This window comes from Meles meles, chromosome 13 (assembly GCF_922984935.1).
Source record: "Meles meles chromosome 13, mMelMel3.1 paternal haplotype, whole genome shotgun sequence".
NCBI classification, from domain to species: domain Eukaryota; kingdom Metazoa; phylum Chordata; class Mammalia; order Carnivora; family Mustelidae; genus Meles; species Meles meles.
Window position 1 is genome coordinate 2,706,119 of NC_060078.1, and position 27,122 is coordinate 2,733,240.

Consider the following 27,122-nt stretch of genomic DNA (forward strand, 5'->3'; position numbering starts at 1 on the left):
GTGTATTTAGTTCTGCTTAAGAACATAGTTACATGAATTTATAGCCAGTATAATGACAAAGCCTGATGACCTCAAACATTCCAAAACTAACCTTGAAACTCACCTTCTAGAGGGTGAGGATTTGTATGGTGTCCCTGATCCCCTTTTATTTTCACCCTGTCCCTACCCCCATCCAAACTCACCCCCTCATTTTAATGCTGTCTGGCTCTATGTCAAGATTCATTGTATAATTGAAAAAATGCTCACAGACATAATTTCTGGATCAGTGGATTTAAAACAAAGCTGATCAGAGTTCTGACTGTAAGCAGGTGAAAACAATCTCTCTAAAAGATAGTGATAATGAAAAGCTGAGAACCTGGAGGCTCTGCATACAGCCTGGGTGGGGGGCGGTTCTGTGGAATCACGTGCATCTCTGTGCATCCCACATACTGGCCACTCCTGACCGTAAAGTGTGGCACCATCTTGGTGTATCTTGCAAAAATGACACATCTGTTTCCCATCGCATGATCGCCAGGCCCTGAGGTCCTCCCCGTGCCCCTTCTCCCACCCCCCGCCCAGCACTAGCACACTTCTACTGTAGACTTGCTCTGGTGCTTCTGTGGTTGTTAACGCTCATTCTCAAAGGCAGGGAACTAGACAAGAGGAGGATTTCATGGGAAAACAGTTGTAGGTTGGTTTTTGACCCCACGAAAACAGTTCCTTTTATCATCAGACATATATGCTCTTTATAAATCTTTCCTTCACATACACACTTACTCTCAAAATTTCCCCGGCTAGTGGGTCTCTCAAGGTGGCTGTGTGCCATCGTCTGCCTCCCTAATGAGGCTGCCATGGAGGAGACCAGCAGAGAGGTCTGTGCGTGCCATTGGCTGCCTCTTTCCGAGGCCACTGGTTGAGCATTTACTTGGTCTTCATTTTGTTTTCCATCTTAAAGACCCTTCTCTGGTCTCTTGCCCCCTTGTGACATCATTCCCCATGAGCTAGAACCCCTTCCCTTCTAGTTGTGTATCATAGTTCCCTCCCCTTTTCTCTAATTGTTTAGTTGAATGACTTCTCCCTTCTCATCAATTGTAACAGTTGTGTATGAGTATGAGTCATCCTTTCAGGGACATTTTTAGGTCTAGCTGCTACTGTCAGCCAAGGGGACAGGAAAGAGCACTCCCTGTGACCCTTCTTCTGGCCAGTCTTCCATTCAGGCTCCAGAACCTTTTGGCCTGGAATCATCATTCACCAGCTGTGAATCCACCTGCCTGTCCTGCCAGATGTGCCTCTGCTTGGACACAAGGCAGGTGGCAAAGGCCTTCCGAGATCCTCTTGGTGAAGTCCAGATAGTTACGTCTCGCGCCCTCCCCCTGGCTTACAAGGCCGGACATATAGTAGAGTTCTCAGTAAATGTTGTTGTTTTTTTCTCCTTTCTCATTTCCTGGTTAAATAAAATACAGTTGGTTTGACATCATCCATTTTCCATAAACCCACGAAGGCCCGTTTCATCTGTAAGAGCCCACAAAATGTCCTGTTATTAATCTTCAGAAACTTCTCAGGTGTCTGTGTCACGCTCATTGGTTTGCAATCACTGGACCACAGTTTGCAGGAAGGACCTAGTTCCCTTTTTAGAACCTGGGAGGTTAGTCATATGTTTCGTTTGCTGACATATCTCTATCATTCTGGGTCCCTCAGAGACCACCACGGCAATTTCCCAGTCTCGTTTTCACCTCCCTCCAGCAGAAGTGAATTAAAGCCAATTTATTACCCAGGATTGCCTCATTTATTTCAAAATAGGCTGTGTACAAAGGAAGTTCTATTCCCTTAGCGAGAGCTAACTCAAGTTTTAAAGCCCATTCTAGGAAAAAACCCCCCAGACGTATCTAGTTTGTGTTAGCTATTAACCTTTTTTTTTTAAAAAAGAAATAGTTCTTTGTGTGCTGTTGTTTCCAGAGACTGGAAAGGTAAACAAAGAGAGAGGGGGGAAAAAACCTCCCGATTTTGAGTGTTTAGAGTGTGTGAAATGTCACTTTTCCCATTAACTGTTCCCTAAAGGAAACTGAGGAAATGTTCAAAGTAGCATTTGGTCAAGGAATGCACATGCAGAGGATTTCTGTAGCTCGAGGGAAAAATATAGATCTGCTAAAATTTTCATAAGTTTCTTTTTTTTGTCAGAAATTGCTTAAAGATTGTCTGGTTTTGTTTTTTTTTTTTTTTTTTGATAGTTTGGACTTATTTTCCCCATGAACTTTTATGCCTTTATGTTCACCCATTTATTTTCTCTGTCTTCTACCCTCTTAGAAAGGTAAGAAAAAAAAAATACCCCAAACAAAACTAACTCTCAAGCAGACTGTTGAAGAACATTACCAGAGCCAATTAACAAATTCTACCCCCGCCCGCAAGAAAACCCCACATGTATATAATGGAGGGTAAGGGAGAAAATTGACAGCTCTTCCCTCCTTTTAAAGACTGTCTAGGGAAATTCCAAGATGATATCAGGATTCAGCAATGACTTCAGATGCCCAGAAGAACTTGGAGAAAGAAACTAAAGTTTACTGAGCTTGGTTTGCCACTTGCCACAAGCTATGATGGGCTTTTGCGAATACAGGTTAGTGACTCTATTGTATCCCCAGAACGTTCCTTCCAGGTGTGGGGATTATGCCCATTTAACACATGAGTACACTGAGGCACAGCGGGCTAAGTCACTTGCTCAGCATCACCCAGATGGGAGATGACAGAATCAAGATCCATCTTTCCTTCGAGCCACCGGACCCCCTCTAGGAATATTAAACTGTTAAACCTCATACGTAACGAGTCATCTCTGACGAAATGAGTCATCTCTGGCGGTAGCTCGGGGCCTGTCTGTATATGTCCTCCGCTCCCGGCTGGCTTCGCTGTGATCTCCAGGCAGCCCTGGAGTGAGACTGTAAACGGGAAGACTGACCTAGAAAACACTGTACTGGTCTTATCTGAAGAAGGAGCACTGCCAGGGGGCTGGTCGGGATGGAGCCGAGAACAGCAGGGCAAAGAGGAAGAAAGTGTCGCTTCCGCCCTGCTTGGCCCGGGAGGGAGGTGAGAACCAGCAGGCCTCTGTCTGCGTGGTTCATGCCAGCAGCGGTGAGATCGTGGCAACGCCGAGAGATGGTGGTGTGGACAAGTGGCTGGTTCCTTGCAAGGAAGGGATGAGGAACGTTTCCAGATGAGAATGCTGAGGCTCAAGAAAGGTACCTTTGGGCAAGTCCAAGAGGGGCAGAGGGATGTTGAAACCCAGTCCAACCACACAGCGCTCTTGGGGACATCACAGATATCACCCTGGGATGCACGGCCGTCGCTTCTTTTCTGGGGGATAGTTGATTGTGGACCCCAGGTCCCGCGACTTGACTTCACAGAGCGAGGTGCTCGGAGCTTACCGGTGCGGGTGTGCTCCTCTGGGCATCCGTCCCTCACTGACGCACAACCACCTCCTGGTAAGCAGGGCCTCCAAGGGCACGAGCGATTTCTGTCGTGTGGTTTCTGGCCCAGAGTCCGGCTGTGATACACCTTCGAGTGTGTCCTCCCCGTATTCTGAATTCCAACCTCAGGAGAGCAGCCGAGCCCTCCCGCTCTTGGCCTCCTCTGGCAGATGACCCGATCTGAGTGTGGGTGTGATGCCTGTCCGAGAGGAGTGGCTGCTGGAGACGCTAGCATCTCATTGTAATAATTTAAAAATCGTAAAACATGCCACTTCGGGAACAAAAGCTTTCAAAAGGAGTTTAGTGAGGGCGATGAGTTGCTTTCCATCGTGCGGAAACATATTGCTGTAACCAAAGCCACTTCAGACATTCCCGCATCAAAGCTTCTGCGGGGGCTTATTCTTAACAGTGAAATGTATCGCTTTGTTCCAGATCATTCCACAGTGAGGAGGCACTAGGAAAGCAAGAAGAGACAGGAATTCCTTATAATTAATTTTCACTGTATGAATGTAAACGGATCCTTGAAAAAAGTTTGTTCTCTTAAATACCCCAAGTACTCCCCAAGGTAATCTTCGGGAAAGGAGTACTGTTGAGACAAAGCCTGTGTCGGTCGCGAAGTTTACCTCCGCTTCACCCCTGCCTCGTGTCATCAACTCCAGATGCCAGCTGGGTTTGAATCGGTCAGAGACTCGAGCTTTCTGGGTATAGCCGTGGCCTCTTAAAACCGGGATTCATATGTTATACCTCAATAGACAGTGAGGCTAGAGGAGTTGTACGAATGAGGGGTTCTCGAGTATAGATGGAAGACAGTCATGGTCTCTTAGAAGATGTCCCCTTCCATCCACATCCAGCTGAAGTATGGGTCCCCCGACCGCCTGTCCACGTGCGTATGGTGTCACGGGGTCCCGATCTTTCTCACACAGGAGTCGTGTAATGCTGATTTCTTTCTTATTCCCTCAGACCAGTGCACCACGTTTCCATACTAGAGTGTGTGTGTGGGGGGTGGGGTGGGGTGGGGTGTACTGAATTTCCTCTTGTTTTCTAATAGGGCCGTGGAGCAGTACATTTGCGATGCTCCCACTGTATCATTTTTAAGGTCAGGTATTTAAAGTGGCACAAACCTTTGATGTGGGCTTAAATTCTGAGTATTATAAAAATTTAGTGCAGAGCAGGGACTTTCTTGAAAGACGCTGCCGTCTCGAGGGTACTACTTCTGTGTGAAGTGCTGACAATTTGGGATCATTTTTTAATAAACACATCTCACATTTGGCACACAAAGTGGGGCATTTAGAAAGCCATGAAAATAAGCCCATGCATAAAATATGACATTAAAAAAGGTAACTGTGAACTCTGCAGATGGACTGGCATGAGAAAAGCTGTCTTTTGTTAGGCTGGACGTGAGAGCTTATAGCTCTTTGCTGCTAAAATAAGAGCAGGAACTTAAGTTGTTTGGTTATTTGGAAATAACAGCTAGAGAGAGGGCTCCTTCTGGTTCATCCATATTTTATCAGGGCAGCAGCTAAAAAATTCATTAGAGACACCCATCTGCAGCTAGCAGCACTCTGAGGGGGTTCAGATGGCGATCTGAGTTTTGAGTAGCACTTTACATGAAAAGAAAAAGGCAATCGTTTATGAGGATTAATAGCACCACGGAGAGAGGCTGTCCAGTGATTTCAGAGCAAACACTTCCACGTGGTCTGTGAACCTCTTTCTGCTGAATTCCTCAATGACCTGCTTCAGCAGGAGGTCGATCCAGGCGTAGAAAGGAAAGAAAACACAGAAAACTGGATTAGAGAGATGGGAAGGGATGGGTTGGCAAGAGAGTATAGGTTGTCTCCGTGATGCTGTGATGGACAGGGTGTGTGTGTGTGTGTGTGTGTGTGTGTGTTTGTGTGTGTGTGTGTGTGTGTGTGTGAGAGAGAGAGAGGCAGAAGGAGAGAGACACCGAGAAGGAGAGAGAGGCAGAGAGGCAGAGAGAGAGAGAATTAGAGACAGAGTTAGAGAGAGACAGAGTCAGAGAGAGAGAGAGAGAGACAGAGACAGAGAATTAGAGAAACACAGAGAGAGACATGCAGAGTGGCAGAGAGGGAGAGAGTCAGAGAGAGAGAGTCAGAGACAGAGAGACAGAGTTAGAAACAGAGAGAGGGACAGAGGGTCAGAGAGTGAGACTGAGAGAGTCAGAGAGAGAATAGATCCCTACTGGCCTCCAGGAGTCTACGTTTCCTATAGGAAAAGGCTTAGAGTCAGACCTGAGGCTGCTTTGGTTAAGCTTTGCCTTGAACTCTGCCTCCGGGTGCCCGTGTGCAGGTGTCTTTGCTTCAGGATGATATCCTTGTCTTTATCCCTGAATTGAGAATAAAATTGTTTTCGAGTGGTTACTCTGTGCCAGGCATGGTATAGGGCAGTGAAATTCATACTCTGACCTATCTTTCCAGCACTTCTGTGAACCCGAGTCCCCTGTAACAGACAAGGCAAGCAGAGACGCAGGGAGCTCAGCAGCGTTCAGTAGGGAGAGGCAGAACCGAGTGTCAGATTCAGGGAATCTGTCTCCAGAGCCCACACCCTTCTCTAGCATGAAGTACAGGTCCACAAATCGTGTGAGCACACAGGCACGTGCTTTTGTTTTAAGATTTTTTTTTTTTTTTTTTAACTGAGAGAGAGTGAGTGAGCAAGAGAGCAGAAGGAGGGGCAGAGGTAGAGGGAGAGAATACCAAGCGGACTCTGTGCTGAGCATGGAGCCTGACACAGGGCTCGAACCATGACCCTGAGACCGTGACCTGAGCTGAAACTAAGAGTCAGACACTTAACTGACTGAACCATCCAGGTGCTCCTGTGTACCTCTTTTTTTTAAATAAGGCTTTTATTTTGGAATACGTCCAGATTCATAGAAAGCGGCAAAGATGCGGCAGCGTTCCTTCCCCCACCCACTCTGCCGCTTCCCTTCCCACGAACAGCTTCTGTAATCGTGGTACAGTTATGACAACTCAGAAACGAACATTGGCACAATGAACTAAACTAGAGATCTTACCTGGATTTCACCAGGTTTCCCACCAATAGCCTTTCTTTGTTACAGGATCCAGTTACCTGTTCCACGCGCGGGTTTTGACTCTTAAACTCCCAAGGGTGCTGAATGCTGGCCAGTGGGTTGGCCCCTGTTCCTCTCCATGCACGTTAGGGTAGTGAGACTGTGCCCAGCAGCGGCCTGTCTCCTGGCTCCCCCCAGACCCCCCACTCCCCAGGGGGTCCTGCTGTGGAGCCCAGGACTTCCATTGTCTGACCCAAAGCGGAAAACTTATGCAGGCTAGAAGATTCAGAACAGATGTATGGCGACACATTGTAGATACAGGCTGCACTCTGTCCATGCCTAGAGGTTGTCCGTGAAAAGCCACATTTCAAGAAACAAGTTTAGGGGAAAGAGAAGATTCTGCAAAGCAGCAGCCTCAGCAGCGTCGTGAGTGTCGTGTGTGATGCGCTCAGATTCCGAGCACAGCAAGAGCTTCAGTAGGACTCCAACCTGGAGCAGACGTTCCCAACCCTGGCTTCCCCCTGGGATCACCTTGGGAGTGCCAAGTCCCACGGCCCAGCATAGCAAGTTCCTCATTTTGAAAAGAGACCCCAGTGACTGCCGGGCAGCCACGATTGGGAACCACTCAGTGTTGCCTTTGGAACGTGAAGGCGGAGGACGGCAGGTGACAAGGGTCCGCACACCACGAATGGCGCTGGACGCTTCGGGCTGCATGTCACGAGGCTGATAACCCAGAGGCGACACCTCCGGGAAGCACATGTGATTACCTGGGTCGTTTCTGGTCACTTCTTTCCCTGGCCTCCTCCTCTTCCAGAGTCCGCCGCCGCCGGGGGCATCCTGGGCTCTTCGGGATCTCCGCCTGCCAGCTGTGTTTCCAGTGTCTTCTCTCCAGTGCAGGGCCCTGCCTCTGCCTGCACCCCACACTGTCCCTCCACTCCCCACCAGCCTCCTGGGCTTTCTCACGGCCTACTGTCTGCTGCATGATCCGCAGGGGCCCAGCCGGCCGGGGCCACGGATGTTTGACCCTCTTCGAGCTGTCACCTCCATTGCTGTGTACTTGCTCGTCCTCCAGGGACAGGGACCTCCCCTCCGTTGTGGACTTGTAGCCTCTACCTCTGGGTTCAGCTGCAGGATCGCCTCCTGATGCATCTCCCTTTCCCACCGCTGTGAGCTCCTTGAGGGCAGGGCCTGCGGCTCTGAAAACGCCTTACAGACTATCTCCGGGTGATAAAATCGTCCGATACACAGGTTGCAGAGACTATCAGCGCCGTGTAACTGCCACCCACTCGAGCGATGACCGGTACGCTCGATCAACTTCAAGTCTCCTCCCCGAACCAGCTTGCGCTATTGTTGTTTTTTTTCTTTCTCTTTTCTTCGTACCTTTAGCCCATACCTGTCTCGTGTGTTCCAGGCAGAACAGTCTTTCCGGTTTCCTTGACTCGGGCTGACACTCTAGCCAGTGAAGCCCCTGTTCAGCGTGGGGCTCGTCCCTTCCCACAGAGAGGCTGTTCGAGGAAGTGAGGCTGTTCAAGGAAGTGAGGAAGTGAGCTCTGGGAGTCAGAGCTCTGCATTTCGGTGACCGCGAGGCTGATAGAAACCACAGAACTTTGCTCTCACGGGACTGCTGGTGGTTGGCCGAGAGGGCCATGCTCTGCAGACCTGTGGGCGTCTACACCCGCGGGGAGTGTGGCTTTGATTATGGAAATACGATATCGGGAGGAAGTGGCTCTGGTCACCAAGGCCCATGGTGACCAGTCACGTCTAGGAGAACGATTTGCCTCTCAGAGGGACAGAGAGTGTCCGTTTGTGAAGATGACACGTCCGCAAGCCTGTGGTGACTGTTTGGCCGAGAGGCTCATTGAGAATGTCACCCGTTTGGCCCCAGATCTTTGTGTGTTTAAATACTGCCTGCGGGAGGCCGCTCAGAGTGCTACAGAGAACTGCTGCTTGCCCTTCGTCACATAAGAGACCCAGAGTCAATGCGAGGTGTGCAGCAGAGGACAGACACAGATGGCCCGAGCAATGGGACGCCCTCCTGGCCCCGTGACCTCCCGTGTCCTCCCAGGAAAGGACCAGGCTGACTGTGCGTGTGGCAGGCGCGCTTCCCTCATTTTTGCCTCTGTTTGGTGCCTTCTAACTGTTGTCCTGGCGTCCTCTCTCACTCCGTGGTGTCTGTTCTCCGCAGAGGGAGCTCTTAAAACATGCCCATCCGCTCATGGACCCCCTGTGCTTCCTGTCCTTCAAGGGCCTCGTCCGTCCGCCTCAGGGCAAAGATCCCGGCTTGGTGCGGCCCATACGCCCTGCGGTGTCTGGCTCCATCCTGGTCCGGCCCATCAGTGGCGTCCTCCAGGCCGCTCCCCCAGCTGGCCTCCTTCCCTCCTCTAAGGCTCCTTCCTGCAGCCTCCCCTGGGACCTCTCAAACTCTCACTCGGATGTGCAACTCAGCCAGACCCCATCAGACAAAGCCAGGTGCCCTGCCCTGTGTGTCCCGGCCCCACGCACCTGTCTTCGCCACCCCGGCAGGACTCCCTGCGTGCGTGCTTCGGTCCTCTCTCTGCTCCCCCAACGATGGCAAACCCCTAGCGGGCAGGCCACCTGTGCTTGCTGGCTGTACTCTTTCTAGGACACGGTTGGGGTTCTCTGAGGGGCAGACGCGGAGTGACACAGGCAAGAGGCTGATTGAGGGGGATGCCCGTGCAGGATAAAGGGGGAGGAGCAGGGCAAGGCAGGGGAGTGGCCAGCAAGATGGGAGGAAGGAGGCCTCCAACTGCAGCACAGACCTACTTGTTAGAGTCGTCCTGGGTCCCACAGAACAGGCCTGCCTTGTCACCCTTCTTCCCTTCAATCCCAAGAGGTGCATTTTTGGGGTGACCTAAATTCGGGAGTATTCTGGAGCTCATGGGGTCTGTGCTTTGCCTTAAGGGCAAAGAACTGTGAGGTAAACCAATAGAGCCAACTAGAACACTCCATTCACTGAATTTCAAATCGAGTTCTCCTCCTCTGTGATTAAAGTAGCCCATTGCCCTCTGACGGTTTTTGTATGCGTGCCGTGTGTCCCTTCCCAGATCCCGAGCCACTAGGGGAAAGGACGGTGTCTCCCTCGTGTCCACATCCCACGGAACAGCTAGCGTTCAGTAAGGAGTTGTTTTATTAAAACGGGTGGCACACTAAAGTGGAAACACAATAAATGTTGATTTATTCCTCACGAGCACTCGCCTTGCTTGCTTGATGATTATGACCATGACCTGAGCCACTTCTGAACCTCAGGTGCTCTCTAAACTATCAGAGAAAGAGGACCTCGTGCTCAGTACGGCGTTTGTGCTTCATATGAATATGATTGAATTCTGATTCTTTGAAAACAAGTTAATCCACAGGGATTTGTGGTTTCTTTACTATTCGGGATCTTTGGTTAACCTGAATGTTTTAGAAAAGACTTATGCCCCAACCATGACAAATAGGATTAAAATTCCTTCCATGAAAAGAACACATTCATTTATGCTTTCTCTATACATTGATATCCAAGTCGTGCTCTGCAAAGTCCTCCATGCTTGTTCTTTCTTGACTATTCTGTGTGTTCTCAGCAGCGGCCCTGAGGGAGACAGACATGCTCTCCCCACGTGAGTCATTCCCCAAATGAATCACTGAGGAACCGTGTGGCCAGGTGACTTCCCCCAGCCCACACGGACATTTCATGTAGATTTGAACTTTGGGTCTTGGTTTTAAGTTCTTGCAAGTAGATTTATGTATATCATGTTTTTAAAAATTGCATATTTTAGATTTCCCATTTAAAAATAAATATTACTGGCCAATGTGTATTGGAATGCTTTCCCTGCATACTAGGATTTTTGGAAAATGATGAGGGTGTCAGGAAGCTCATATACAGTGTAAGTGGGGAACAATTTACATACACCGAAGACAATAGCTAAGCAGTGCTGGGTGGTAGTAAGTAGGGAATCAGGAGTGGTGTGTTCTTGAAGACTTGTGACCTGCACGATCAGGACAAGGTAGCTGATGGGGAAGGGCGTTGGAAGCCGAAGGATGGGAAGGATTTGTCTGGAAGAAGAGCGTTAAGAAGCAGGCAGACAGGATTTTTGCTGATCTGGCTGGTTAACATGGGTTTCCCCTAATTTTCCCCGTAAGTTAGATGAGCACATGTTTCTGAGCACCTTATCTGGACTGTGTGTAGAGGTCTTTTGTCATCTGGGTCAATTCTAAGCTCTTGTCTTTCACTCCCCTTGCCATCCCAGAGCTCACTGGGCCGGATGGCAATGGAGGTGGGGATCCTACATAACCCGGACCAGCTGGTCTGCCCTCCTCTCCCTAGAGTTCATTCCGGAGCCTGAGGCTGTAGGGGATGGAGACGGCTGCGTGAGGCACGCCTTCCTCCTCAGCCTCTCCAGGGCCAGATGGGCAGAATGAAACCAAATCTGAGTTTTACAAGGAACAGAAGGCACAGCTGGTTTCCCGGTCAGCTCTCAAATCTCTAAAACTTGCCACCTTGTACTTCCTGCCCACTCAACCCTGAAGGTAGGTGTCAGGAAGGAATCTTGCCCTCTGAGGTCGGAATGCATCATAACCCTTCCTTAACTGCAGGGCATGACAGGAGGCTGAGGTTTGGACCAATCTAAGAGGTAGGATTTCAGGCAGGAGAGATAGTGATAATTAATTTCTGGTCAGAAATACAGAAATTAAAAAAAAATTGATAAAAGGGGACTTTGGGTATTGGGACCTGAGGGTCTTTCTAGAGATTTCCGAGCTGCCATCTGCCCAATATGGGTTTCTTCTAATCCTTTCAGTTCATTCCAGAAGTGCCATCCAGATCCGGCTGTCAGTTCCGCCCTCTCCTGAGGGTTAGAATTAATAATGTGTGATTGCGTCTGCCCCTTGGGCCACCTTCTAGGAAGGCCCATGCCAGATGGGATGTGTGACGGATCTGGTGGGTGCAGGAGCTGGGCCGTCCGTACAGCTGACCCTTCTCTCTCATCCCCACATTTGGTGAACGTTTTTCTCATATCTGGTCTTCTGGGCTTGTTGCTCAGCAGCACTGTGGCCCAATGACATCTTCCCAGAAGCCCAGTAGGAACGTGGGTTCTCTTTGTGGTTGGAACCTTGACATCAGAGACACCTTCAGATAGTGAAACCCCTGAGGGAAAGGATGCGGGGGAGTCCTTCAGACCACATAGCATGGTGACCCAATTTGACCTTTTTAAAGATTTAAAAAAAGTCTTAATTGGGATAAGTACATATAACATAAAATTTACCTTCTTAACCATTTTTAAGTATACAATTCAGTGTGATTAAGTATATCCACATTTCCAGCACTTTTTCAACTTCTGAAACTGAAACTTTGTCCCCTTAAACATTAACTACCCCATCCCTGCCCATCACCAGTCTACTTTCTGGCTTTATGCATTTGCCTCTTCTAGACATGTTATATAAATGTATACATGTATATAAATACAATACTCGTCCTTTTCTGACTCGTTTCTTTCATTTAGCATGATATCCTCAGGGTTCATCCACGTTGTGGCCTGTGTTAGAATGTCTTTCCTTTTTAAGGCTGAATAATATTCCGTTGTATGACCTTACCACATTTTGTTTATCCATTCACCTACTGATGGACACTTGGGTTGCTTGTACCGTTGACTGTTGTGAATCACGCTGCTGTGATTGTGCGCAGGCGCGCAATTATCTTGAAGAGATATTTTTTCTGCGTTCAATACTTCTGGGTATGTAATGAGAAGTGGAATTGTTGGACCATGTAATAATTCTATTTTTAACTTTGTTTTTTTTAGGAAAAATAAAATTCCTCATTTTTTTAAACTTTTTTTAAAAAAATTTCTTTTCAGCATAACAGTGTTCATTGTTTTTGCACCACACCCAGTGCTCCACGCAACACGTGCCCTCACTAATACCCACCACCTTAATCCCCCAACCTCCCACCCCCCGCCCCTTCTAGACTCTCAGGTTGTTTTTCAGAGTCCATAGTCTCTCATGGTTCACCTCTCCTTCCAATTTCCCTCAACTCCCTTCTTCTCTCCATCTCCCCATGTCCTCCATGTTATTTGTTATGCTCCACAAATAAGTGAGACCATATGATACTTGACTCTCTCTGCTTGACTTATTTCACTCAGCATAATCTCTTCCAGTTCTGTCCATGTTGCTACAAAAGTTGGGTATTCATCTTTTCTGATAGAGGCATGATAACTCCGTAGTGTATATGGACCACATCTTCCTTATCTATTCGTCCATTGAAGGGCATCTTGGTTCTTTCCACAGTTTGGCGACCGTGGCCATTGCTGCTATAAACATTGGGGTACAGATGGCCCTTCTTTTCACTACATCTGTATCTTTGGGGTAAATACCCAGTAGTGCAATTGCAGGGTCATAGGGAAGCTCTATTTTTAATTTCTTGAGGAATCTCCACACTGTTCTCCAAATTGGCTGCACCAACTTGCATTCCCACCAACAGCGTAAGAGGGTTCCCCTTTCTCCACATCCTCTCCAACACATGTTGTTTCCTGTCTTGCTAATTTTGGCCATTCTAACTGGTGTGAGGTGGTATCTCAATGTGGTTTTAATTTGAATCTCCCTGATGGCTAGTCATGATGAACATTTTTTCATGTGTCTGATGGCCATTTGTATGTCTTCATTGGAGAAGTGTCTGTTCATATCATCCGCCCATTTTTTGATATGATTATCTGTTTTGTGTGTGTTGAGTTTGAGGAGTTCTTTATAGATCCTGGATATCAACCTTTTTGTCTGTACTGTCATTTGCAAATATCTTCTCCCATTCCGTGGGTTGCCTCTTTGTTTTGTTGACTGTTTCCTTTTCTGTGCAGAAGCTTTTGATTTTGATGAAGTCCCAAAAGTTTATTTTCGCTTTTGTTTCCTTTGCTTTTGGAGACATATCTTAAAAGAAGTTGCTGTGGCTGATATCGAAGAGGTTACTGCCTATGTTCTCCTCTAGGATTCTGATGGATTCCTGTCTCACGTTGAGGTCTTTTATCCATTTGGAGTTTATTTTTGTGTGCGGTGTAAGAGAATGGTCGAGTTTCATTCTTCTACATATAGCTGTCCAATTTTCCCAGCACCATTTATTGAAGAGACTGTCTTTTTTCCATTGTATATTTTTTCCTGTTTTGTCGAAGATTATTTGACTATAGAGTTGAGGGTCCATATCTGGGCCCTGTACTCTGTTCTACTGGTCTATGTGTCTATTTTTATGCCAGTACCACGCTGTCTTGGTGATCACAGCTTTGTAGTAAAGCTTGAAATCAGGTAATGTGATCCCGCCAGTTTTATTTTTGTTTTTCAACATTTCCTTAGCAATTCGGGGTCTCTTCTGATCCCATACAAATTTTAGGATTATTTGCTCCAGCTCTTTGAAAAATACTGGTGGAATTTTGATCGGAATGGCATTAAAAGTATAGATTGCTCTAGGCAGTATAGACATTTTAACAATGTTTATTCTTCCAATCCAAGAGCATGGAACAGTCTTCCATCTTTTTGTGTCTTCTTCAATTTCTTTCATGAGTGTTCTGTAGTCCTTGAGTACAGGTCCTTTACCTCTTTGGTTAGGTTTATTCCCAGGTATCTTATGGTTCTTGGTGCTATAGTAAATGGAATCGATTCTCTAATTTCCCTTTCTGTATTTTCATTGTTAGTGTATAAGAAAGCCACTGATTTCTGTACATTGTCTTTGTATCCTGCCACGTTACTGAATTGCTGTATGAGTTCTAGTAGTTTGGGGGTGGAGTCTTTGGGGTTTTCCATATAAAGAATCATGTCATCTGCAAAGAGAGAGAGTTTGACTTCTTCATTGCCAATTTGGATACCTTTTATTTCTCTTTGTTGTCTGATTGCCGTTGCTAGGACTCCTTTTTTTTTTTTAATATTTATTTTTATTTGTTTATTTATAGCATAACAGTGTTCATTGTTTTGGCATCACACCCAGTGCTCCATGCAGTACGTGCCCTCCCTATTACCCACCACCTGGTTCCTCAACCTCCCACCCCCCCACCCCCCTGCCGCCCCTTCATAACCCTCTGGTTGTTTTTCAGAGTCCATAGTCTCTCATGGTTCATCTCCCCTTCCAGTTTCCCTCAACTCCCTCTCCTCTCCGTCTCCCCATGTCCTCCATGTTATTTGTTATGCTCCACAAATAAGTGAGACCATATGATACTTGACTCTCTCTGCTTGACTTATTTCGCTCAGCATAATCCCTTCCAGTCCCGTCCATGTTGCTACAAAAGTTGGGTATTCGTCCTTTCTGATGGAGGCATAATACTCCATTGTGTATATGGACCACATCTTCCTTATCCATTCGTCCGTTGAAGGGCATCTTGGTTCTTTCCACAGTTTGGCGACCGTAGCCATTGCTGCAATAAACATTGGGGTACAAATGGCCCTTCTTTTCACTACATCTGTATCTTTGGGGTAAATACCCAGCAGTGCAATTGCAGGGTCATAGGGAAGCTCTATTTTTAATTTCTTCAGGAATCTCCACACTGTTCTCCAAAGTGGCTGCACTAACTTGCATTCCCACCAACAGTGTAAGAGGGTTCCCCTTTCTCCACATCCTCTCCAGCACACGTTGTTTCCTGTCTTGCTAATTTTGGCCATTCTAACTGGTGTTAGGTGGTATCTCAATGTGGTTTTAATTTGAATCTCCCTGATGGCTAGTGACGATGAACATTTTTTCATGTGTCTGATCGTTGCTAGGACTTCTAATACTATTTTGAACAAGAGTGGTGAGACAGGAACCTGTCGTGTTCCTGATCTCAACGGGAAGGCTGCAAGCTTTTTCCCATTGAGGATAATATTTGCTGTGGGTCTTTCATAGATAGATTTTATGAAGTTCAGGAATGTTTCCTCTATCCTTATACTTTTAAGCGTTTTAATCAGGAACAGATGCTGGATTTTGTCAAATGCTTTTTCTGCATCAATTGAGAGGATCATGTGGTTCTTCTCTCTTCTCTTATTGATTTGTTCTATCACATTGATTGATTTGGAATGTTGAACCTATTTTTAACTTTTTGTGGAACTACTGTACTCTCTTCAGCTATTCTGAAGACATTTTACATACCCATCAAGAATGCACACTAGTTTTAATTTTTCTGCATTTCTAATCCACACTTGTTATTTTCTGTTTAAAAAAGTTTTTTTTCAATGTCTTAATTTTTTTTACATTTTTAAAAAAATTCCAGTTAGTGGGGCACTGGGTGGCTCAGTGGGTTAATAAGCCTCTGCCTTCGACTCAGGTCATGATCTCAGGGTCCTGGGATCAGGCGCTCTGCTCAGCGGGGAGCCTACCCCCCACCTCACCTGCCTCTCTGCCTACTTGTTATCTCTGTCAAATAAATAAATAAAATCTTAAAAAAAAATTGCCGTTAGTTTACATACAATGTAACCTTAGTTCCTGGTGTACAAACTTTCATACAACACTTCTGGGCATTCTGCTCATCACAAGTGCACTTCTCTATCACTGCTGGGTTGTTTTTTTTTTTAATAATAACTGTCTAAATGTGTGGTCCAGTTTGGACTATTAACTAATTAATTAATTCCCTCTGTACATTTTTTTATTCTGTCCTTTTCTGCGGATTCCAGCTTTGCATGGCCTGTGTCATTAAGAAATAAGACAAATCAATCTTTCTTCTGACTTCCTGTCATTTCAAGTTATCATCCTAAGGGATACACTTGGAGGCAAAGGGTACAGGAAGAGCATGTGTTTGGGAATCGATAGGCCTTGGTTCACACATCTGTCCCTCATCCATGCATGCATCCATTCATACATCATTTATCCAGCCACTTGGGGGCACAGGAGGGCATTATGCTGGTTTATTATCCTGAAATGAGCTTTGGTAAGCTATGAGCTTACCAAAACAGGCTTCGGTAAGCTACGATCTGGGAGTTCTGGGCAAACTAAAACCTTCTGGGCTTTAGTTTTATCATTTGTGAAGTGGAAATGGTAGCAAGTGCCTAGGGTTGTATGTTATATACCTCCCTCCCTTTCTCTACCCTGACTTCCTCTCCCACCCGCTGATACCCCTTACTTTCACTCTTCCCTCCCCTGCCAGCTTCTGGAATTCTATGTACGTGGGTGGTATTAACTCTTTCCTGGCATTGGGCAGTAGGCACGCCCGGCTGGTGAGAGAAGGTCACTGGGCGAACCTGTCTTGGGCTCTTTTGTCCTTAGACACTCAAATTCAGGGAATGGGTGGCTCATGGGTCATTGTGCTCATTTCCCCAGGGATGACCATGGACACCCATTCTGAAGACTGCTGTGTGCCATGATCATAACACAGAGGGCCCCCAAACACCAAGTGCTTTCCATTTACCGTGACAAAGATCCCGGGCCCCTTCATGATCTGGGGACAGAGCGGGATGTGTGACCCTGGCATGAAGCTTTGTCCCACTCCTCACCAGAGTCTGTAGTGTACCTGTGGTCACGTTCAGTGCTGCCTGGTTTTCCTTGCACGCTTTGCATCTCCTCTGATTCACGATGTGGCAGAGTGCAGCTGTGAGCGCGCCGTGTGGCCCAGGAGAGTCAGGAGGCCTGGTCACTCAGTCACTGGCAGGGGTTTCTGGAATGTCAATTTCCCTGAGCCTCAGTTTCCTTAACTGTAAAAGGAAACTTACAATTCTTGGTTTGGGTGATTCCCATGATTTTGCCAGTGAGCACGTGGAATGAGCATAGGTTATGCACATATTCTGAGTAACAGTCTGTTGTGACACTGAGAAATAAGCACTCACACCGTCGGCACATGATCATGAGTGCCAGGCGCTGTTCTAGGCTGCCTACACGTCATGACTCATTTGGCTCAATGTGCACAACCACCCTGGGCAAGAAGTACTGGTCATGTCTCCATTTTCCCGATCAGCACACTGAGGCACAGAGAGGTCAGGTAACGTGTGGAAGGTCACAGCTGGCCGTAGGGCAGCCAGGGCTTGAACCCGGCCGTGAGGTGCGAGACCCTGCTCTCAGCCGCTGTACAAGCCTGCCCGAGGGCTATCAGCATTTTTTGTTGTTTCTATTCCTGTTGCATAGCTGGGCGGGGGACCCACCCCCTGGTTTGTAGAGCGCATCAGACAGGGCCTCCTGTGGGCCGCTGTGTGAGAGGAGCTGATGGAGGTAAGCTGTGCCCCAGCCGGCCCTCCGGGGTCTGGACGTGTGCAGGGGACAGGGATAGCTCGGGTAATGGAAACTTGCGTATTGCCCAGTAAGTTGCTGGGATGAGTGAGTGGCTCTCGTTCACAGGAGGGTGCTGGCATTGCCTTCCAGTTGCTCGCTCTCCAGGCCCGGTCTGGGAGATGTGTGCCGATGTGTCCAGGAGCCCCACCAGCGAGATGCCAGAGGGTGCCGAAGGGACCACCTAGGCCATGTCTCCGACGGGCCTGGGACGTGTTGGCGTAACTCAGCCCCGCGGCTGCTGTGCTGAGCTGAGCTGAGGAGCAGAGACGCTGAGCTGCTGCCACGCGTCCGAGGCCAACACTTGGACAGGACCGTCCGCATCTCCGTGCTGGGTTGGCCCCATGACTTCTGAGCTGGCCTCTGTCTGTGACAGATGCACAGAATGGTGACGTCTAACCCAGGATGCTCTCCAGATGCAGTTCGGCAGGGCCGCGGAGTAATGAGCGCTTACAGTGCTGTGTTCTCTCTTCCTCCTAGGCGGCCGGGACTGCTTACCACCTGCGGCGTCCTGGCGGCGGCGGCGGCTGGCGCGGAGGCCGGGCTACATGAGAAGCACAGAGGGGCCCCGGATTGGGTTCCTCTTCCCAGCAGTGGCCACTCCGCTCTGGGCCCAGGGAGGGGCGTGCGGTGAGGAGTCCCACCAGTCTAAGTCCAGGGCTGGACGGGGTGGCCTTGATCCTGGAGGCCAGTGGCGAGGCCCCTCGGTGGGGAGCCCTGTTCCTAGGAGCACAGCAGCCTCAGCTCGGACCCCTGTGGGATACGGGGGCCTGGCGCGGACCCCTGCGAGAAGACCCTCAGGGCTCTTCGGGATTCAGTTCCAAGTTGGTGCCACACTGCCTGCCAGGCCGGCCAGGTCGTGTGGCCCTGGGGACGCGGGGTGGCAGGGCGAGCTCCCGTCCATGGACAGTTCGGAGGCCCCTGGCCCTGGCTGGGATGCTGGCGGCGGTGAAAGAGCAAAAGACACCTGGACAAAAGGCCGTCTGTTCCCAGAGGAGGTGAACGGCGGCAGCTGCGGCCTCGGGAGTGACCCCAGGGTTCCCTCAGCCCCGGGCAGCTCTCAGGATGCCTTTACCTCAAGTTTTAGCTTCATACGGCTCTCGCTTGGCTCTGCCGGGGAACGTGGAGAAGCGGAAGGCTGCCTGCCCTCCAGAGAGGCCGAGGCCCCTTGTCAGAGCCCCGAGGACACAGAAGCCAAGGCTGCCGGCCTGGACAGGCCCCACGAACACCCTCGACTTCTCTCTCCCCGCTTCTATCTCAAGGCTACTCAGCGCCTGGCAGACTCTGCCCAGACCGCAGGGGGCAGCCACAGGCTGGCGAGGGAGACGCCGACTTTGTTGGACGTGGACACCGCCTCCTGCTTCTCCCCGGGCCCCTCCGGGTCTGAGGGCAGCAGCTTGGGGGACGCTCAGCGCTGGGAGACACTGGTCTGGAGGTGCGAGCCCGTGCTGCTGGACTGCCTGCTGAGCGACCAGAGGCGGCTGGAGGTCGGTGTCCCCAGCCTCCGGGGCCCATGATTATCACGGGCTCGGATCCGCTTCGGGCAGAGGGCAGGAAATGAGTTCTGGGCGGGCCACCGACTTCCCCCTGGAAGCTGCAGCAGCTCCTTTCGTAGCTGCAGCAGAAACATGTCCCTGCGCTTCTGTTTCTTCTCGCACAGGGTGAATGCAGATCTGTCCCCGTTCTCCTCTTCCCTATCACTTCGATGCTCAGATTTGCTCTCCCTCGGGCCGCAGGTTCCCTCTGCGGTTCCTGCCCTAAGTGACGTGTGGTTAGCTCTTCCTAGCTCTGCTCTGCAACAGGAGCCTGGGGGCAGGGAGCTGGAGCTGGCTGGTTTGCGGCTGAGGGGTGTGAAGTCCGTGATGCCCCCTATTGGGGGTGATGCTGAGTTTCATTTGCATTTACTGTACCCCTTGCCTGTCATCCCGCTCATGGGGCACTGCTGACACAGCCAGGAGACTTTGTTTCTGGTCATTCCATCTCTCCAGCTCTCAATTTCCTTACTTATTTTCTTTTATTGAAGATTTTATTTATTTAGTTGACAGAGATCATAAGTAGGCAGAGAGAGAGGGAAACAGGCTCCCTGCTGAGCAGAGAGCCCGACTCTGGGGCTCGATCCCAGGACCCTGAGATCATGACCTGAGCCGAAGGCAGAGGCTTTAACCCACTGAGCTTACCCAGGCGCCCCTCAGTTTTCTTACTTAGATGGAAGCCCCGCTTGGGATTGTTCTGTGGCTGCAGTGAGAAGCTAGGATGGGTTGCATACGTGTAAGCCCCGGCGTCGTGAGGGTGCTGTCCACCCAGTTACCTGAGAGATGGGTACAACCATGAGTAGGCAGTGTGGTTCTACCTGCAAAAAGTTCCCAGAGAAACCCAGGCAGAGGTGCTCCGTGGCTGACCCCATTAGGCTGTTTGGCTCATTCTACAGAAAGGCTGTGTTTTCCTTCTGGGGTGTGTGCATGTGATGTGTGTGTATGTGTATAAGTGTGCACACATTTGTACACGTACGCAAGGAAGTAGAACACCCACTCATCAGGCATTTGGTAGAAGTACCTGAAAATGTGAAGGTCATGTTCATTCCCAGCAGCTGGGCTCATTTATTTTCTCTTTTTTACATGTGGCCTCATGTTTCTGGCCCTCGCCCTGCTCTCTCTGTCCCAGCCCTTGGGGACCTCAGCCCAGCTATGTGATTTCTATCTCACGATCTCCTTGTAGCTCTACGTTCCCAGGTGATGCACAGAACCCTGGAATTAGATGTGTTCAAAGCTGATGTCATTGTCTTCCCCAGTAAACTTATTTTTTTTTTAAGATTTTATTTATTTGACAGAGAAAGAGACACAGTGAGAGAGGGAACACAAGCAGGGGAGGAGGGAGGGAGAAGCAGGCTTCCCACCAAGCAGGGAGCCCAGTTCGGGGCTCCATCCCGGGATCCTGGGATCATGACCTGAGCCGAAGGCAGACACTTAATGACTGAGCCACCCAGCGCCGCCCCCCCTCCCCCGCCCCCGACCAAACCTGTTCTAAAGGACCCTGGTCTTCATACCTATTTGTTGATTTTAATTAATAGCATACATTTAGTTCTTTAGAGAAAGTGCAGGCGTCAACACCTCCGCCATCCTCACTCCCAACATCTGGTCGGCCCTCCTAGTCTGGCAGCTAACCTGCCTCTCACGGCCACGGCCTCTGCCCAGGTTCAAACCCTGGTTGTTTTTAACCTGGGTTTTGTAAGAGATTCTTGACTTACTTACCTTCCTCCAGTGTCTCTCTTCTCCAGTTCGTCCCCCGGATGACCAGCAGAGTCATCTTCCAGAACGCCGGTGGGATGGTGTTACTCCTTGGCTTGAAACCTTTTGCTCTTCTCGGGATGGTATCCGAGTTCCTTATCCTGATAATTGAGACTTTTCCCAACCTGCTCCAGCCTGTCCCAGTGCCTTATTCCTGCTGGCTCAGGCCATCTGGTGCTGCTTCCTGAAGATGCCAGGGAAAGCTGTGCCTGGGGCCTTTGCTTACAGTTCTCCCTCTGCCTAGAAAGACCTTCCTACACGTTTCCAGCCAAGCTCCTGTAATCCCTCTGCCGTGGGTCTGAAACCACTTCCTTGTGAGACATCTCCTGCCCCCTCTGGTCCAGATGAATCCCTCCTTTCATGTTGCTCTTGTAGTGCCCTGGACATGGCCCATGGTAGCATTCGTCATATGTAATAATCATTTGTTTGTGGGCCCAAGTTCTGTACTTGACCATGAGCTCTGTAACGAGAGGTCATGTCTCTTAGATGGTTTTGGATGCCTGATGTCTCGCATCCGTCCTGGTCCTCTGCTGTTGCTTGATCATTTTTGTTTTTCGTGCAATGATTCATCTTATGAAGAGGGACCCCAGATCTCTAGTTGACGGCTTTCTTGGACTGGCGGGCTAAGGCAAAAGAAGAGAGTCAGAGACACAGATATGCAAAGTGTGAAGGGGTTCTCGTCACCAATCCTAACCTCGGAGAGGTGTTTGTCGGAACCAGCAATTTCTCCAGTGCTGGCTGGCTGTCCCGTATCTCAAGGCAGTTCTGACCCCATGTCTCCAGAGACAGATCAGCTCCCACAGCGGAGGGGCTCAGCCCCCCAAGACTGCCTGCCTGCAGGTCCCAGCCATCCTCTGTGCTTCTGACCCACTGGCTCTAGATCAGAGGTGCCACCAGAAACCCTCTCCTTGGGTTCGATTAATTTGTTATTGTGACTCACAGAACTCAGAGAAACATTTTACTTAACAGATTGCACGTTTATTACAAAATGATATAACTGAGGAACAGCCAATGGAAGAGATGCATGGGACAAGATGTGGGGGAAGGGCATGGAGCTTCTAGGTCCTCTCCAGGCACACCTCTTTCCCTCACGGTCCACGTGTGTACCAACCTGGTCCTTCGGGTTTTTACGGAGGCTTTATTACATAGGCATGGCTGATTAAATCATTGGCCATTTGGGATTGATTCAACCTCCAGCCCCTGTCTCCCTCCCTGGAGGTTGGGGGATGGGGTTGTAAGTTTCCTGGTCCTCTGATCACGTGGTCGGTTCCCCTGGCAACCAGCCCTCATCCTTAGGTGTCTTCCAAGAGTCACCTTATTAACATAACAAAAGACACCTTTCTTGCCCTCTTCACAGGAAATTTCTAGGGTTTTAGGCTCTCTGTGTCAGAAATGAACAAAGACCAAATACGTATTTCTTACTATGAATCACAAGGTCCCAGGCACTAAGTAGAGTGTTGTGTCATCCTTTTCCAACTGTAAATCCTAGTATTCAACACTTCATTTCCAAGATCTCTTTTAAAAAAATCTTGACCACAGATCTGTACTTCTCCATCTCAAAAATTCAAGTTTTGATGCACGTGAAGCAAAAGTAGAATGCCGTTCTAATGACCAGCGGCTCTCCCTCCCAAACAGCCAAACAGAAACGACCTTGGCGGTGATCCGTCTGCAGTCCCCATGATTCTGTTCCCCGGGTTTCCTTTCTTTTACCTCCTCCTACCTGCAGGGAACTCACAGCCTCCTGAGAATCTTGTTTTTAACAAACCGGAGTCTGTGAACCCCCGATCAGTTGCGTCTCTTGGGGTCCAGTCACGCCTTGGGCTCACCCATGCCTCGGGCTCACCCTGCCAGCTCCCCCAGCCACCAGGTCATCACAGGGTCTGAAGTTCAGCATTTCAGGGGCTCTGGCTGGAGAAAGCCACCCTGACTTACCTTTTGGGTTTCTGGATCTTTAGTTTTAAAAAATATAACCAACCCCAGATATGTCTCTTCCTTTCACCTTTATCACCCAGATGCAGCTTTTAAAAGAACTGATTGGTCAGAGCCCACCAGAGCTGTGTTCCTTGCGGAAGAAGGGCGAGGTGGCTGCCGGTTCACCCTGGGCATTCTGGAGGCAGTCAGCTCTGCTGCCTGTGGGCGCCTGCTGGGGTGTGTGTGCGTGTGCCTGTGATCCCACGATGCCCTGCAGTCTGGCAGGTTTGTGGGACTGCCTGGGTGCTACCCTGGCATTTTCCTCTCCTGGCTGAGTGACCTTAGGTGATTTGCTTAATCATTTTGTGCCTCAAGATGCTGTTGTTAGAAGATGGAGAGAAACCACGGTACCCACCTCATTAGAGTCTCATTAGAGTCTCATGAGGATGAAATGTCTCAACTCTTGCCGGGAGCTTCAGACAGGGTCTGGCACCAGGCAAGTGCCCGGAATGTTGGTCATTATCATCATCGGAGAACGAGCTCAGAATAAGTGAATTTGGGCCCAAATCACCAAATTCGCCCTTCTCCCTGGGGTTCGAATTAAACTCATATCCTGTCTCAAGTGATAGGATCTGGACACCATTTATCTGTAATTGAAGTACCTTTGTTTATGGCAAACTAACACCCAGACAGCAGAAAACACGATGCTATTTTCAATGATTTGAATGTCTGTTGTGTAGAAAAGGAATCAGCTTTATTCGGTGTTATAGGAGAGATGGGAGGGACTCTGTCCGGGCATGGGATTTATAGAAAGGCAGAGTTTGTTTGATAGGAATGAGAGATAGGAAGAAACACCCTAAATTTTATTGGTGGGAAAAGAATCAAAGAATCACATAGCCATCTCTGAATGAGAGATAGAGATTGTTTCCCCTGGAAGCAATGGTTTAGTGTTTGCTAACTGAGCATTTCCAGTGACTCTAGAACACAACTGTCACGAATGAGAACTGGCGGAAAGGGCATTTTATGCTCTTTAGAAATAGCCACCCAGGGACATTGCCAGGGACTGCATGGGGCTGAGACAGTCGTGATGGAAGGAAATGCTGACTGGGTACACAGAGGAGGTAAGCAGGAGAACCTTGCAAGGGAGCCCCACTTTGGCTTGTGGAACCTGCAGGAGAAGGAGGGAAATTGCCTGCCTCACGCGGTTGTGTCACTGGATGGGTCATGACCATCAGTGGCTCTGCTTCCAGCACAGATGGACAGTCGGACATCTGGGGCATCTCTTCGGTGACCTGGAGGGATCGTTAGATGAGGGGGAGAAGGTGAGGTGGCTGTTGGCTCTGCATGAAGTTTTCTGTGACCCTCTTTCCTGTAGTTCTTCTGCTTCAGCTCTGGTAAGCTCCAGTGTGATGATGGTGATGGCCGTGACCCACCCATACAGCCTTTCTTCTGTCCCTAATATGTACAGCTAGCTTCCTGGTACAGTTCGCACCTGCGATATGGAGCAACCTCAAGGATAGAGGGGCTAATGTAAACATTCATTCTTTCAGAAAGTATTTATGCACTACTTGTGCCTGGCTTTGGAGATTGTATTAGAAGAGGTAACAGACAGGGGGCTTGATGGCTCAGTTGGTTAAGTGACTGTCTTCCGCTAGGTTATGATCCTGGAGTCCCGGGATCGAGTCCTGCATTGGGCTCCCAGCTCCATGGGGAGTCTGCTTCTCCCTCTGACCTTCTCCCCTCTCGTGCTCTCTCTCACTCTGTCTCTCTCTCAAATAAATAAATAAAATCTTAAAAAAAAGATTAAAAAGTAAATAAAAAAAAAAGAGGTAACAGACAGTGACATAATATCACAGCCTTTAAAGGACAAGGTTGTGTTTCTGTCTTGTCTTTTCTTTCTTTTTTTTTTCCCCTAAGATATTATTTGTTTGATAGAGAGAGAGAGAGCACAAAAAGGGGGAGCGGCAGCCTCCCCACGGAGCAGGGAGCCCAATATGGGACTCGATTCCAGGACCCTGGTGTTGTGACCTGAGCTGAAGGCAGCCGCTTAACTGACTGAGCCACACAGGCACCCGCAAGGTCTTGTTTCTTGCTGAATGCTTTGAGTTCTATGGAGGTGGTTGAGGGATCTTCTCCAGAAGGTCACTCAGGAGCCCTGCCTACAGCACCAGAGCAAAAGGCCTCTCAGTCAAGGGGACAAGGAGGAAAATAGTAAGGGATCCTACTGTTTGGATCAGTAGGGGAAACAGTAAGGGATCCTTCTGCAATGAAATGCTCAGTGCAGAAGTGACCGCTAACTCTTGCACCCTAACCCCATGACCCACAGCAAGGTGGAGGGGAAAGTGTCATCCTTCCATGTGCCCAGAGCAGTGGGGAGCCAGGTAAGGGTGCGCCCTGCCATTTTCTACACGAGTAGAATAGAGTTCTTGCCCTCAAGATACTCAAGTGTGAATGGAGTGCACAAAAAATAACAAAACAAAACAAAAGCTGTAACATGGCGTTGCAAGTACTACAATTTCTTGCAATTCTGTTTTTCCAGCAGCTCAATCCCAAACCCCAGCATCATGCTGACTTTCTCACCCCCACCTGCAATCTATGAGCAGATCCTGTTGGTTCTATCTTCAACGCCATTTTCAGAATGTGCCAGGATCGGATTGCCTTCTCACCATCTTCACTGTGCCCAGGATCATCCAGGCTATGGTCACCTCCGTCCTGGGTGATTTCCATGGCCTCCCCTCCATCTGACTTCTGCCCTTGTCCACAGTGGTCAGAATGGAGCTGCTCAGACCTCAGTCAGATCATGAACTCTTGTGCTCAAAACCCTCTGGCTGCCCACTGTCACCCACAGAGTAACATGAGCACTTTTCAGTCCTCCTCATGTGTCTTCATGATGCATTCCTTATCACCTCTCTGACCTATCATCTACAATCCCCCTTAATCAATCCTCCCCAGACCCTGTGGCCTCCTGCTTTTACTTGGCAACACCAGCAGCAGCTCTGCCCAGAGCCTCTGTGCTGACTCTTCTCTTGTTGAAATGTTTTCTCCAGGAGCCTCAGGGTTCCCCCTCAAATCTTTGCTCAGATGTCAGTGAGATCTTATTTAAAACCACAGCCCTACCTCCTACCAGCACTCCTGATGCTCCTTCCTGGGTTCTGTGGTTTTTCTTCTTAACACTGATCACTTTCGGGATGCTTGGGTGGCTCAGTCGTTAAGCGTCTGCCTTCGGCTCGGGCCATGATCCGGGGGCCCGGGATTGGGCCCTGCGTCGGGCTCCCTGCTCTGCGGGAAGCCTGCTTCTCCCTCTCCCACCCCCCTCGCTTGTGTTCCCTCTCTTGCTGTGTCTTTCTCTGTCAAATAAATAAATCAGGAAAATCTTTAAAAAACAAAACAAAACAAAACAAAAAAAACTGTTCACTTTCTAAGGTTCCATAAAATGTACTTATAATATTAATTTTTTCTCTTCCTACTCAAGAATGTCATCGAGAGAGAGAGCTAAGAATTTTGTGCTGTATCCTCGGTGCTTGACACCGAGGAGATGCTCAGTAAATATTTGTTAAATGGGTCCCATGAATAGGAACACGCACAGGTCACACGGCAGTACAGAGGAAGGATGTTTCACACGGACTGGAGGGGATGGCCCCTGAGCTGGGTGTTGAAGGACATGGGGGTGTAAGCCAGGCAAGGGTGGCAGGGAGGTGTGTTTCCGAGAGAAAGCCCACATCCATTCACGGATAGGCCAAGAATCTATCTTCAGAAAATCTCTGGCCTCCTGTCGAGAAGGAAAATCATTAAACATGAGTACTGGCAACTCTTCGACAGTGAGATCATTATGTCCAAATGTGGGTTAAATAGGGTGATGCCCTTTTCTAGAAGGGTTTTGTGAGGTTCTTCTTGTCAGTCTCACCCAGCTGGCTGACACCCTGCCACGTTTAAGTTCACGCTCTTCTCTTGGCTTCTCTTCCAGTCTTAGTGTGTTTTTCTTCATAATTTAATGTGATTTTGGGAATGAGACCATTTGGTCAGGTCAGGAAGTTTGTGTTCCTTTTATTATGCATTTTTTTCATGCAGATAAGGGTACAATGTGATGTTTTTGTTTAAAATAACTTTCTAGCTCTTTTTGTGGATTTTATGCTCAAATTACACTTTCTCTTTATATAACTTTTTTTTTGAGAAACTAATGCATCTGGCATTGGAAAAATGTACATTTGTGGTTCTTTTTTTAAAGGAGAATAAAGAACTTCAGTTTCAAAATCATTTCTAAATGTTTTTAGCTTTAA

General features: G+C 48.8%; 1 protein-coding gene across 4 annotated transcripts in view; it reads left to right on the forward strand.

The window, feature by feature from the left end:
* DISC1 (DISC1 scaffold protein) overlaps nt 1-27,122 on the forward strand; it is a 383,714-nt gene that overhangs the window by 40,268 nt on the left and 316,324 nt on the right. For all 4 annotated transcript variants that reach the window (XM_046027933.1, XM_046027930.1, XM_046027931.1 and 1 more), the window contains exon 2: nt 18,131-19,137. In XM_046027933.1, the coding sequence (XP_045883889.1) occupies nt 18,131-19,137 (1,007 nt within the window). The remainder of the gene's footprint in view (nt 1-18,130; nt 19,138-27,122) is intronic.